Source organism: Glycine soja, chromosome 5 (genome assembly GCF_004193775.1).
Source record: "Glycine soja cultivar W05 chromosome 5, ASM419377v2, whole genome shotgun sequence".
Taxonomy (NCBI): Eukaryota; Viridiplantae; Streptophyta; class Magnoliopsida; order Fabales; family Fabaceae; genus Glycine; species Glycine soja.
The window spans coordinates 4442333-4456228 of record NC_041006.1 but is presented as its reverse complement, the minus strand read 5'-3'; the positions used below and the strand labels follow the sequence as shown (position 1 = coordinate 4456228).

General features: G+C 36.4%; 1 protein-coding gene and 1 pseudogene across 1 annotated transcript; both read right to left on the bottom strand.

The window, feature by feature from the left end:
• Positions 1-2833: 2833 nt before the first annotated feature.
• LOC114412081 (transcription factor TCP9-like) lies at positions 2834-4281 on the bottom strand. Its single transcript, XM_028375856.1, has one exon. It carries the CDS (start codon positions 4095-4097, stop codon positions 3048-3050), a length of 1050 nt encoding a protein of 349 aa, XP_028231657.1. The 5' UTR covers positions 4098-4281; the 3' UTR covers positions 2834-3047.
• A 1592-nt stretch (positions 4282-5873) lies between these two features.
• On the bottom strand, positions 5874-9648 carry LOC114413808 (annotated as a pseudogene).
• Positions 9649-13896: the final 4248 nt, after the last annotated feature.

Genomic DNA, 13896 nt, shown 5'->3' with positions numbered 1-13896 from the left:
ATTTATCTTTTTTTTTAAAAGAGAAATCAAATTAATTTTCTTTTTGCATTAATCCAACTAATTTCGAAAGATTTAGGTTGATTACAAAAGATTCTAATAATCGGAATTAGGTTGATTACATTTAGGGGTATTTGATAGACAAAAAGTTTTTATTTTTTCCAAAAATTTAAAATAAAAAATTATGATTCTCATGTTTAATACGTAATTAATAAAAAAAATTATCAAGACATCATGATTTTTAGAATCAATTTTAACTCATTTCACTTTAAAACATTCCCAAAAAAGATATAGGAATTCAACTTTTTCACGTGGAAAAGGTTTTAAATTTTTAATTCCCAGTAAACATTTTAAGGCAAACTAAGTGTATTTTGTACATTCTCAAAAATCATGATTCTTAGGAATAAAATAGTTGATTAGACCATTAAATGTGTGAATAATCTGGTACGAATAGTTTTGAGTTTGAATATTAAATATATAGGTATCTTAAATATTTAAAGGAAAAATTTTAACACGGTGGAAGATGTATGTATTGTAAAAAAAAAACAAACAGTGTATTGGACAACGAGTTGCATTCCCTTATGAATCTTTTTTATAATACATTGAAAGTAAAGTTTTTTTTTTTACATTTTTTTATTGAATTATATTGTTCGGATGATTGTTAGTTTTTGTAATAATTTTAATTATTTTTTTTAAATTTTTTATATATTTATAATGTATTAAACTTAAAGTCTTATTTTATTATAAAAATTGATATTATATATAACATATTTAACTATTTTTATTTTTTTCTTATTTTTTATATCTTAACTGTATTTAATATCTTAAAAATGATCATAAAATCAAATAGACAACATTTTGTACTTTTAATTTGTGTTGAAGAAACATTTGTTGAATAAAAGTTTAGTAAGAATAGTTTTGCTCGTAAAAAATAAAAAAAGAATAACATGTCAGTGATGAAAAAAAATCCACGCCTTTTCTATATGTAAGAAAAAAAAAATCTGTTTTGTTTTACAAGAAACTATTTTACGAGTCTTGTGAATTAACAAGATTTAACTTTTTCGGAATAAATAAATGTACAAAAAGATAAATTATATCTATCATTAATTTATATTTAATTAAAATCGGCCATGAATACATTCTTAATTTTTATTTTACTTATTTATTCACTTTACAAAAAATAAATCTAAATTAATAATACTTGTTTATCGTATCAATTTAAGAAGACTAACTTTTACATGCAAGAATTTCTTAAGAGGATTCTCTCTGCTATTAAAAAGAGAAGGAAATACCAACAAATAGTTGGTATGAGTGGTCTTAGTTTGGTTTCTCTAAGTAAAATTTTACATTTAAGTAAGTTATGTGGCTAAAAAAATGATTAAAAGAAAAAATTCTGTTAAAGGTCCTCAATTAGATTTTTTGAAAAAAAATTAATCACTAATTTTAGTGGTAAATATTCCGCACAAATTTCATAATAATAAAAAAAAGTACAGAAGGAAACTTGAATATAATGCGCTTAATAAAAGTTGATTGAAATTTCAAACATCCAGATCCAAGAATTTCATGTCTTGATTGTGATTATTTGGGTATGCTGCTCATCTATTTCAAGTTGCATGCGTGCTTTGATTTAAATAATTTTTTTTTGGCTAATTTGATAGTGTAGTGCGTGTGGAAATTGTGGAGGATGATGATGATGAAAGAAAACGAAGAGGTAGCAGAAGTTAAGTTGGGGGTGATTGGACCCCACCCTAGTCGTCCATAAAGAACGCCGTTTCTTGTGATCCAGGAGATGACACCTTCAAGGCTACCCCACCATTCATTTCTATAACTTTTTTATTTTATAAAAATTTCACAACCTATATTTAAATTAAATGAAACATCAATAATAAATTCAAATAATATATCAATACCTAATGGATAAATAAATCCAGATCTGAAAATCTTTTCAAAATGCAAATATATTGATAAATAAATTTTCTTATTTTCATCGCTATTCTGGAATCTGAAATAAGAGGAAATTCATATTGCCTTATTATTATATGTATGTATACAGTGAAATATGAAGAAGTGCTTTTTTTGGGAGGGGAGATCCATCCGGCATCCACCATCTCCATTTCTATGTGGGCCACACTCCCCACTCCCTCATTCCCCCCTCACCACACGTGTCACACTTTCCACTCACGTGTCGTAAAGCTCATACTCTCCACTCCGTACTCCGTACTCCTCCCACTCCCACTCCCACTCCCACTCCCTTAGTCATGAAAGTTCAAAGTGTAAGATACTAATTAAATTATTTTTTTAAAATTAAAAATTTATTTTGAATCTTTAAATATATAAAAAGTATGAAAAATTAATCTGAAGATAATTTAATTATTAAAATTTATAATTTAATATTAAATTCTTCATTAAAAATATAATTTATCATCAAATTGATTTATAAATATTATAATTTAATGATAAAATAATTTATGAAACTTTTTTTATATTTAGAATTAAATTTATATATTTTATGTTTGAATGACTATTTTACCGTCTTATCTTTTTTTTATTTTTAAATATTATCGCGTAACAGAACCGAGACATTCTTTCCAACAACTCTCTTCCATTCCGTTCCGGAACCTCCGTTTTCCGATTCATTCGTTATTCTCTTATACGTGGTGGAAAGATTAATAAACCTAAATAATCGTCCATTCCATTCCACATCCTAGACACGTACATAATCTGCAAATATTCAGCCACAGCAGTTGCGGACTCATACTATTTCATTTCCATTTCCAACGGATATTATCACATTATACGCAACATCTATCGCATTTTTCATATCATATCATATCTCTCACACAAAACCATATGCAGCAGGTAAGAGTATATTAATCTAATCAAAGTAGACTACCGAGTTTAAAAATTGAACCAAAGTTGCAAATCCAGCACAATTTTTCACAAACAATTGTGACTCTCGTTTATTTGCACACCGTCACATTTATTCAACTCGAGAGAAATTTGTCACAAAAAAAAAGAAAAAACAAAGGTTCCTAGTCGTGGATTAGCATCTAACTCTGCGCGTGAGTCCCAGAGCGGCCCAAGAGCTGTAACTCTTGTTTATCGCAAATTTCAAGCGAAAAATCCCTTAACATTTGAGTCTTGCCACTCTTGGTTCCGCTAGAACTAACACTGGGTGCCATGCTGGATTTCGTTGCCAGCTTAGCCCCCACCGTGCTCGTGCTAACGGCGGAGTTGGAACCGTTACTGCAGGCCGTCATAACGGGCCGGGCTTCTGGAATATTGGTTGTAACCAGAGGCGATATGGGCCTGGCGGCGACGTTGAACACGGAGGGAGATAAGGCCCATAACTGAGGCTGCTGGCTTGCAGGGCCCGCTACTCCACCCGAGGGGTTAGGTGTGGTCGCGGCCTGAGGGATCATCCAGAAAGTGTTAGCGGGGATCACCATGCTGGGGTTACTTACGGCCCAGACCGGGACCAGGCCCTGCGGCACATGAACCGGGGCCAGACCGGACGACTTTGAAACGGCGTCGTTTATGTTTATGTTTATGTCCACGAACTCGCTGTTAGAGGGGCGTTTCCGCTTCTTGTTGGAGGAGGCGGCGGCGGCGGCGGCGGCGGCGGCTTCCTCGTTGGAGTTGGATGAGGTGGTTGGGATTTTGAGCGCGCCGCCGACGGAGACCGCGATGGCCGGAACTGTGCCGGTGCCGGTGGCCTCGATGATGGCCGGCTCGGCGTGCTCCAGGAGCCACCGGACGGTCTCGCCGTCGGACTTGTGGCCGAGCTCTCGGGTGAGCTGGAAGATCCGCGCGGCGCAGGTGGCGGGTATTCGGATCCTGCGGCCGCGCCCTTCCACTTTGGTGTGGCGGTCCTTCGTGGAGGAGCGCTTTGGCAGTTTGACCGGAACAATCTCCGTGTCAGGGTCCGAATATGTTGGCTCCTCCTTTTTCAGCGGCAAGACTTGAAAACCTGTTGTTTCTTCAAACGCGTTGTTCTGTTTGGGGACTCCATTGAGGTTGTTTGTGGTTTCTTTCTCTGCCACGTCGGCGTCGCTGGTGCTGAGGTTCGTTGTTCCTGCTTCGTCGTCGTCTTGATCCATCAATTGGAAGAGATGGAGCACGAAGCACCAAGAGGGAATTGGAACTGCTTTTTTCTTGATTTGTGTATAAAAAGTCTAGTGAATGAGTTTGGTTTTATGGCTTCAGTGAAATTCAAGGAAAGAGCCCAGAATTTTTTTTTCGGTGTGCTGGCTAGAACACCCAAGTGCAATACAACAAAGGGAATGTGATATAAATAATGCTTATTAAATACACGGATAAAAAGGTAAGATACTACTTCTTATTCGAACAGTAAATTTATATTACATTTTTTTCTCTCTCTCTCTCTAATGTATTTTTATGAAAAATATTTTTAATAGAATAATTGTATGTTAATAATAATCACTTTAAAAACATACTGACCATAATTTCTAATTAATAAACAGTGTAATATTTTTTTTACTATACTTATAAATTACACTAAAAACAAATTTAAAAGATAATATTCATGTGTTTGTTGATTAGCGTAAAGTTTCTACTTTATAATATCATTGATAACATCAAATTGTTAGTTGATCATCCGGAGTTCTTGTTACGTGTAATTTTGATAATTCGTCGTATTTATAAATTTTTTTAAAGAATAGTTTATACCAATAACCTTTATTAATTAAGAATTTTGGAGGGGGGGTGGGGACGAGGTATATAAATGTTCAAGTGGGAAACTTATCCTTATCATCACACGATTGTAGCTAGATCAAATGGGTCAAGGTAAAATAATGAGGTGACACGTGTTGAAAGCTGCATGGTGGGTTCCACTATTTGTCACCCATCTCATTCGTGGACCACTGGGACGGGTGGTCTTATTTCTAGACCAATAAGGCCACAGGATGATGTCAGGGAGGGCCTTGAAAAGTTGGGCTTTCTTGCTTAATAAATGGTTTTCATTGGTAGGCACTACTGATTTATGTGGTTCATACACCATCAGAAAAGTACAAAAATTAATGTAAAAGAGTTGAGCCTTAGCAACATGCATTTCTAATTTTTTTTTTCACTTAAAAAGAAAATACACAGAAAAGATAAATAATCTAAAAAAAATTGACAATAAATTATTTTTAACTTTTTAATATAATAATTGTTAAATAGTATAAAAGAATTAGTGTAATTAAGTTTGTTAGTATCTCGTTACTCGAAAACTGTTAAATAAAAAATACTATTTTTTTAAAATATATTTTAAAGTATTAAATATATTTATTTTACAAAGAATTAAGAATAATTATAAGAACATATAATATTTCTTACTCTCATTACTATTCTTTTTCTCCCATTTATAATAATTATGTAAAGTATTTAACAATTAAATAGGAATAATAATAACAAGATTAGATCTAGTAAAAAAGATTGGTCACTCGTGACGTGTCAACGAAAATTCAAATTTTTATTAAGAAAAATATTTATATTTAATGTTTGACACTAAGAAAGATAACTTTGATAAAATAAAAAAAGAATAATAACATAATTCCAAAAGTAATAGTTAATATTATATTTAATTATGTTTTTTATCCTTAAATTTAAGTCATTTTCATTTTTTTCCTCCAAATTTAAAATTACTTATTTAGTCGTTCAATTTTTTTTAAAAAATGTCCTTTTTAATTTTACAGTATACCGAGTTCTCAAATTTATAACTTCCAATCCTTCACAGTGATACATTTTCAAAAACATGGTTGCTAGAAACAAATTTTGATGGAATCATTTAAACTTGAAGAGTAACTACATCGTAAAATATTTGAACTAACAACACCTGGCTTCTACGGATTTCATAATTGTTCATCTGTCCTCCCTTAAGAAGAAACTATTGCAAACAAAAACAACCTTCTAAATGTTGCTAAGCACAGTTGACTTCCTGGCTTCATGGTTTCAACAAATTTCTCTGGTGGAAACTGCATAAAGAGTTACACTTATCAAAAGTCTAATAAATTGTATAACCCACAAAGGGTTCTGCTTTCAGCATCTTGTTGAGCATTAAAACAATATGGTAAAAAAGAAAAATTGGTAAACTTCAGTTGCTTATATGTAATTATGTTATCATTATTAATCCTCAAGCCAAAATCCAGGGGGTTTAAAGAGATGAATATTCCCAAGTCATTAAAATTACTTGAGTACACGAGTAACACAACTAAAATGAAGAACAAAAGAATGTTGCGAAAAAAAATGAATTGAAGAACAAAACAAAGAAATTTTCCAAAAATTGAATCTTTATCAACTTAGACACTAGTTGATCAAATATTTATATAAAAAAAATCATATGCTTGCTTTAATCTTTATGGCAATAAAAGATGCGTTAATGTATTGCTGGAGCATGTAGCTATATATTCAAAGTAAATCTTAAATCTGACAGCACCTATGGAATACTTGTATTAGTGAAAGATTCTCAAAGATAAATACCTCAAGCCTTGACTTCAATTTGCTAGAAACATCACTTTAGCAATGTTTGACAAGCTGAATGGATGTTGACCTTCTCGTAATTGCAAAGAGAACATTGTGGAAGTTAAGCCACTTCCATACGAGAACAATATTACCCTCTTACCATCCTGAAAATTGAAAAATGTAAATGTTTATAAGAAAACATGAACCTTTGTTGAGAAGAAGATTATAATTGAGTAAGATAGTATTTACAATATTCACCAATGTGCTATGTTTGTTGTGAATAAGTGAAATAAAGGTTGCATAAAGAGATGCGGTGTACATGTTGCCAACTTGTTTCGGTATATCAAGGTGGTTGGATGCACCTTTGCATCGTATTGAGGCTTTGCAAGTTGTTGGGATGCCTGCAAATCAAGACTACTTCACACCATTAGCAGAAGTTTCAAATTTTCCATTTTTTAATAGTTACATAAATAGGAAATCGCATCTTTGCTCTCCGACCCAAATGAAAAATGAAAAATAAATGAGTGACTACAAGAAACAGAAGAATATTGTTTTACTTCCAAAACTATACTTAGAACTCTACTCTCAAATCTTTTCTAGATCCCGGCTCATCACCAGATAATGTTGCAAAAGGTTTCAGCTTTTCTTTGGCAGCCTCATCCACAAAACTGTAATCATAACAAACTTTTAAATGCCAATACATGAAACAATTAAAAATGAAAAGGTTTCCAGATAATGGAAAAAATATAAAGAACCTGGGATTTTTCAAGAAGTCATAGAACACCTACGAGCAAAACTTTTTTGTACAAGCTGCAGTAACTCAAAGTATTAAAGATATATATAAACAGACGAAAAAATACACATGTAGATATCAATTAAGGGAGATACATTCATGAATGATTATTATACAAAGCATTCTTAACTGGGGGGTGGGGGTTGTTAACATATTAAAACGAGATGCTTATAGCCTAAATTACCTTGTCATATGGAGAGTGAAATACAAAGTATTCAGCATCAGAAATAGAAAATTGCATTCCCTCTTGTATATCATATCTGTAATTAAGCGATGTCATAAGGTGCCTGGTTTAAACTTACAAACCAAATTTCAGAAAACTAAGTTAACAGTAGAAGCCTACTTGTGACTTAAGTGATTATAGCAAGAATCAAGGGCCATAAGGTAACAAGTTTGAGAAAGCTTCCCATCAACAACCTATAAAACATACATTACGCGGATTAATTGTAGTTAGTCAAAACTCAAAAGTAAAGAATGGACACTGTCGAATGCTATCCCTCAACACTTTCTCAAACCAAAAGAAAATTGCAATGATTGCTTTCACATTAGTGGGGGAAATGGAAGTTAGCTTTCAAAACATAGGATCCAGTCAAAAGTTCTCTGACACAAAATGCAAAGAGACTGAACAACTTACTGGATATTCACTGGCAAGATTAGGCTTGTAAAAATCATAGGCATGAGCCATTGACTTCCCCTCAATTTGCTTTCAAAAGCAATGGGAGCATTGGGACCAATTAGCATGGCAACAGCAGCGGCTCCACCAGTATGCCGAGCAGGTCCTTCAGCATAGACCTGAGAAAGGACCCATCAGTGACACATGCTTGAGCTGAGACTAACCTCATTGTACAACAAAATCTAGCATATGCATCAAAGTTTATAACTTGTAGTTGTTCTTAGAATTGCACATTTAAAAGGGAATGTGAATAATGTTCATAAATGTATAATCCAAAGGTCGTGAATATGGAAATGATCTTTCAGCACTGTCAGTGCAGACAAGAAGTCAATAGCGTCCATCCCATGAGCTGCTCTCAACCCAATTGACACAATTGAACAAGGCAGCAGTTCCTCCATAGCATGCATTAGTTGAATCAACGCCCTCAATATTGGTATTTCCATATTTCTGCGTGTTTCAGACAAGTAAATGAATATTGTATTCAAAAGCTACAGAAATAGATAATTTGATCCTCAAAGTCATTAACAGAATCAAACAATTCTGATTTTTAACAATACTTGTTATATTTAAGAGAGTGGAACATTACTTAATGACTTTCCAGTGAAGAAGCTAGTATCCAATCCAGGTATAGAATAAAAAATGAAAAGAGTCCAGATAATTATGAACCACTTCAATTGTACTCTGTTTCATATACCCAACAATGACTGCTAAAGACCTCCAATCCAACATTAAAATACTTGAATCTAAGGTTTAATCATTCCATATGTATAATTGCATAATACAAATTTATATCAGTTTAGTTTTTAAACTACCATCACCTTGTGAAGAAAGTCAGTTTACTTTGACAAAGAGAATCATCTATCCATGAAGTATGACCCTGAAAGGATACCTCAAAGATTTGCATGATGAAATTTTGATGGATTTGCTTTTGTCAATCAGTCTCACTGCCTACTTCCAGACGACCAATTTGTTTAGGATCAATCGCATACTTTTCAAGAAGTGAAGAAACTACTGTCAAATTGAAAATGACAGAGTTAGTCCTCAACAACAAAGTCTTATTTAACACTTAACACAAAAGAAGCAAACACAGCAAAATATCATCAAGTTGGCTTTGGTGGGTATGTCTAGTGTTATACAAGCAGTAAGGTGAAAACTACATCAAGAATATAAGACTGTAGAAGATTAAAATAATAATATGACATTGAAAATTTTTGTTGTGTATAATGCAGGAAACTCATATCCTTTATATGGTTATAAAGGATTTATGATGGAATAAACTCATATCCCAGAAAAAAGCATCCTTGTTGAGGACTCCAACCTTCAATGGAGAAAACTATACTTATTAGAGAGATGAGATGATGATACGAATAACAGAGTAGGGGTGCAAGCAGCAAGGCCCAAAAGGCATAGTAGCACACCCATGCATCTGAAAGACTACGTAATAAACAGGCCATGAAGACATGAACGTGCGCAGGAGGGCGCTCGAATATTCTAGAAGGAATAAAGAATAAAGGAGAATAAATCAGTAGGTTAGGATTTCTGTTAGGAAGTTAGTTTTTTGTTGTAACCACCACGAGTGGCTATAAATGTACAAACAAGCTTTGTGGAAAGGAAGGAAAAAATATCTTCTCTCTCTCGTTCTCAAGCTTTCTCTCTCTCTATCCCTTTTCTCAAGAGGACTGTTTAGGCCTCGAATACCAAACGCTATCATTGGTGCTTTCATTGCTCACGCCATGGCTGAAGCTACTCGATCAAAGGCAAGTGTTGATCGCTGGGAAGAGGCATTTGCAGGACTCTCGTCTTCCATGTCTTCCAAGTTCGACGAGCTCCTGCACCGTATGACTTAGTTAGAGACAGCGCACGCTTCGCCGCGAGTGTCATCGTCGTCTCTAGGTGTGACAACCATGCACTCGACTCACTGTATGAAGCTCGAAGTTCCACGCTTCGATGGCTCCGATCTAGAAGGTTGGATATTCAAGATCACACAGTTCTTCGAGTATCATGCAACTCCAGATCATGAAAGACTCACCGTAGCATCTTTTTACATGGAAGGCTCAACATTAGCCTGGTTTCAATGGATGCATAGGAATGGTTAATTGTCTTTGTGGTCCGCCTTTTTACACGCCATTCACGCAAGATTCTCATCTTCAACCTATGAAGATCTAACAGGTTTGCTCTATAAATTGACGCAGCGATTAACTGTCTCCGCTTACCTCTCGGAATTTGAAGCTCTTGCCAACCGTATAATTGGTTTGCCGACACTGTTTGTGCTAAGCTGCTTTGTGTCAGGACTGAATCCAGCGATTCGACGGGAGGTGCAAGTTATGCAACCTCACTCATTGGTTCAGGAAATCTCCTTTGCTAGACTACATGAGGAAAGGATGCTAGATGGGCGACGATCTTCAGTTTGAAACTCCCCTAGTTCGTCGTACAGTCTGCCGCCATGAGTATCACCACCGGTTGTCACTAAACCAGTTGAGTTGCTCTTAACTTTGTCACCAGCTAAACCCGCCACAACCACCATTCCTTTTAAACGCCTTTCCCCAGAAGAATTAGCTATTCGAAGGGAGAAGGGATTATGTTTTAATTGCGACGAAAAGTACTCACGTGGCCATAAGTGCACCCCGTCCTTGTTCCTGTTTGTTATAGAGGATGAGGAGTGTCTGCAGGATTTTGATCCCAATCCTCCGTCTCCAACAGCTCTTATAGCTTCACAGGAGGCATCACCAGCTCAGATAAGTCTTCATGCATTTTTCGATCACGGAGCCCCGGAAACCTTGTGAGTCACGGGCCTCATTGAAAACCACCATGTTCAGATTCTCATTGATGGAGGAAGCACACACAACTTCCTACAACAAGAGTTGGTTACAACATTAAACTTGCAACCACAAACAACTTCTACTCTACGAGTAACAGTGGGGAATGGCGAGGAATTACAGTGCAACCAAGTTTGTTCGGAAGTTGCGGGACACATTCAGGCACACACCTTTTTGGTTGACTTCCATATTCTTCCAATTTGTGGAGCTGATGTAATGCTAGGAGTACAATGGCTAAAGTCACTAGGATCAGTCCTAACAAACTACGCAACTCTCACCATGAAATTCATTTATAATGATAAATTGATTGAGCTCAAGGGTGATCGCGATACCAATATTGACCAGATATCACCATCACAACTACGACGCCCTGTGAACACAGGTAACACTAGTACCTATTTTCACATTCAGCTTGACTCTCATCATCCCGAACCCTTACCCTTGACTCACCCGATACCGGTAATTCAAACCTTACTCACCAAATATTCCTCTCTCTTCCAACCATTAATGACCCTTCCTCCATCACGAGCCACAAACCATTCCATTAACCTCCTTCCTAACTCAACACCCGTAAATGTAAAACCCTACCGCTACCCATACTTTTAGAAACAAGAGATTGAAAGACAAGTGGCTTCGATGCTTCGCAATGGGCACATACAACACAACTCAAGTCCCTTCTCGTCACCAGTTTTATTAGTCAAGAAACGCGACGGAACATGGCGATTTTGCGTGGATTATAGGGCATTGAATGCTATCAAGGTGCGTGGTTGCTTTCCTATACCTACGGTGGATGAATTACTCGACGAACTGGGAGGAGCAACGTGGTTTTCTAAGCTCGAACTAATGCAAGGATATCATTAGATTTTGGTGAAAGAATCCAATACAAGCAAGACAGCCTTCCGCACTCACCACGAACACTATGAGTTTCGTGTAATGCCCTTTGGACTTTGTAACGCACCTTCTTTGTTTCAGGCAACAATGAACCGCTTGTTCCAGCCGCATCTACGCAAGTATATCATCGTCTTCTTCGATGATATCTTGATTTACAGTCGTTCCTTCAGGGATCACTTGGAACACTTGGAGGTTGCATTTCGGGTCTTAATGGAAGGAAAGTTTACATTGAAATTTTCCAAATGTTCCTTTGCTTAGCAACAAATCGAGTATTTGGGTCATGTGGTTTCTGGCCAAGGAGTGCAACCCTTATTGGATAAGGTACAAGTCATTCAACAGTGGCCGCAGCCACGCACGGCGCGAGCACTCCATGGGTTTCTGGGTCTCGCTGGCTTCTATCGACGATTTGTAAGAAGCTATGCTACCTTAGCAGCACCACTCTTGTGACTTTTAACTAAGGAAGGATTTGCATGGACTCCTGAAGCTACAGTTGCCTTCCAAAACTTGAAGAATGTCGTGACTAATTCTCCAATATTATCACTTCCTGATTTCACCAAACCCTTCGTGGTGGAAACAAACGCCTCTGGCTCGGGAATGGGCACAGTGCCATCACAAGGAAGACACCCAGTAGCCTTCTTCAGCAAACAATTTTGCCCTAAGTTACTCAGCTCCTCCACCTATGTTTGTGAACTAGCTGCCATTACCACTGTTGTTAAGAAGCGGAGGCAATACCTATTGGGGCACCACTTTGTAATTTTGACAGATCATTGAAGCTTAAAAGAATTAATGAACCAGGTTGTTCAAATGCCAGAGCAACACCGATATTTGGCACGTTTGTTGGGTTTTGATTACTCTATACAATATAGAACGGGCAAAACTAACATGGTTGCAGACACGTTATCACGATGTTCAGAGGAACCAAGTGCCTCATTTTTCATCCTCTCAATGCCTCACTTTGCGTTTCTTGAAGATTTGTCTAAGGAATTACAGTCGCATAATGAATTTATAACCTTAAGGGAGAAGGTCCATGCAGACCCAGCCACCTACCCTGATCATGTGTTAACACCCAACTTTATTTTGTATCAAGGGCATATTTGGTTACCCTCAGACTGTACTTTCATCACAGCTTTGCTCACGGAATTTCATCAAACACTAACAGGAGGCCATATGGGTTTTTGAAAAACCTTGAATCGTGTAGCAGAAAACTTCACGTGGCAGACCGTGAGTAGTGACACTCGTAAATTTGTGGCCCAATGTGTAGATTGTCAACTCATGAAGTATGAACCTGCAAAACCTTGGGGTTTATTATGCCCGTTACCAGTTCCATTGCAGCCATGGGAGGACCTCTCCATGGACTTCATCGTGGGACTTCTAGCTCATCGCGGCAACACCTGTGTCTTTGTGATTGTTGATCGCTTTTCGAAAGGGGTACACCTCGGCATGCTTCCTTCCCATTATACGGCACAAAGCGTTGCTCAGCTCTTCATGGAATTAGTAGGCAAGCTCCATGGCATGCCCAGAAGTATTGTCTCTGATCGTGACCCGCTATTTGTCAGCAAGTTTTGGCAGGCTTTGTTTTGTTTGAGTGGCACTAAACTAAGAATGAGTTCTGCCTACCATCCCCAAACAGATGGCCAAATGGAGGTGGCAAATAGGATCATTGAACAATACTTAAGAGCTTTCGTTCACCGTAAACCAAATTCCTTGGGTTGCTTCTTGTTATGGGCTGAGTGGTCCTATAACACTTCTGTCCATTCCTCTACGGGAATGACACCCTTCGAAGTAACGTTTGGATGCAAACCTCCCACTTTCCCTCAATATCTCACAGGCACGGTCAAGGTGGAAGCAGTTGATGACTTGCTTAGTCAACGAGAGGTTGTATTCACCTTACTTCATCAGAAGTTACTGAAGGCCCAAACACATATGAAAGTTGTTGCAGATGGGCATCGAAGGGATCACGAGTTTCAAGTGGGTGAATGGGTTTGATAACTTTGTTGTAAAAATTGCATTTTCAAACTTATATTTTTGGTACAGAAAAAATAAGAGAATATAAAGACCAAAGACGAAACAATACCCTCAAGTTACGTGAAATATTAAAAAAAAATATTGATCTTACAAATTCTTTGATAAAAAGTGAATGTAGAGATAAATTTAGCATACAAAATTTGGTACAAATGCTCAACATGATTCTAAAATAATGTAACTATAAAAATGTTAATTATTGAGAAAAATAACGAGGTGATCAACAATGCGAAGCAACGCAT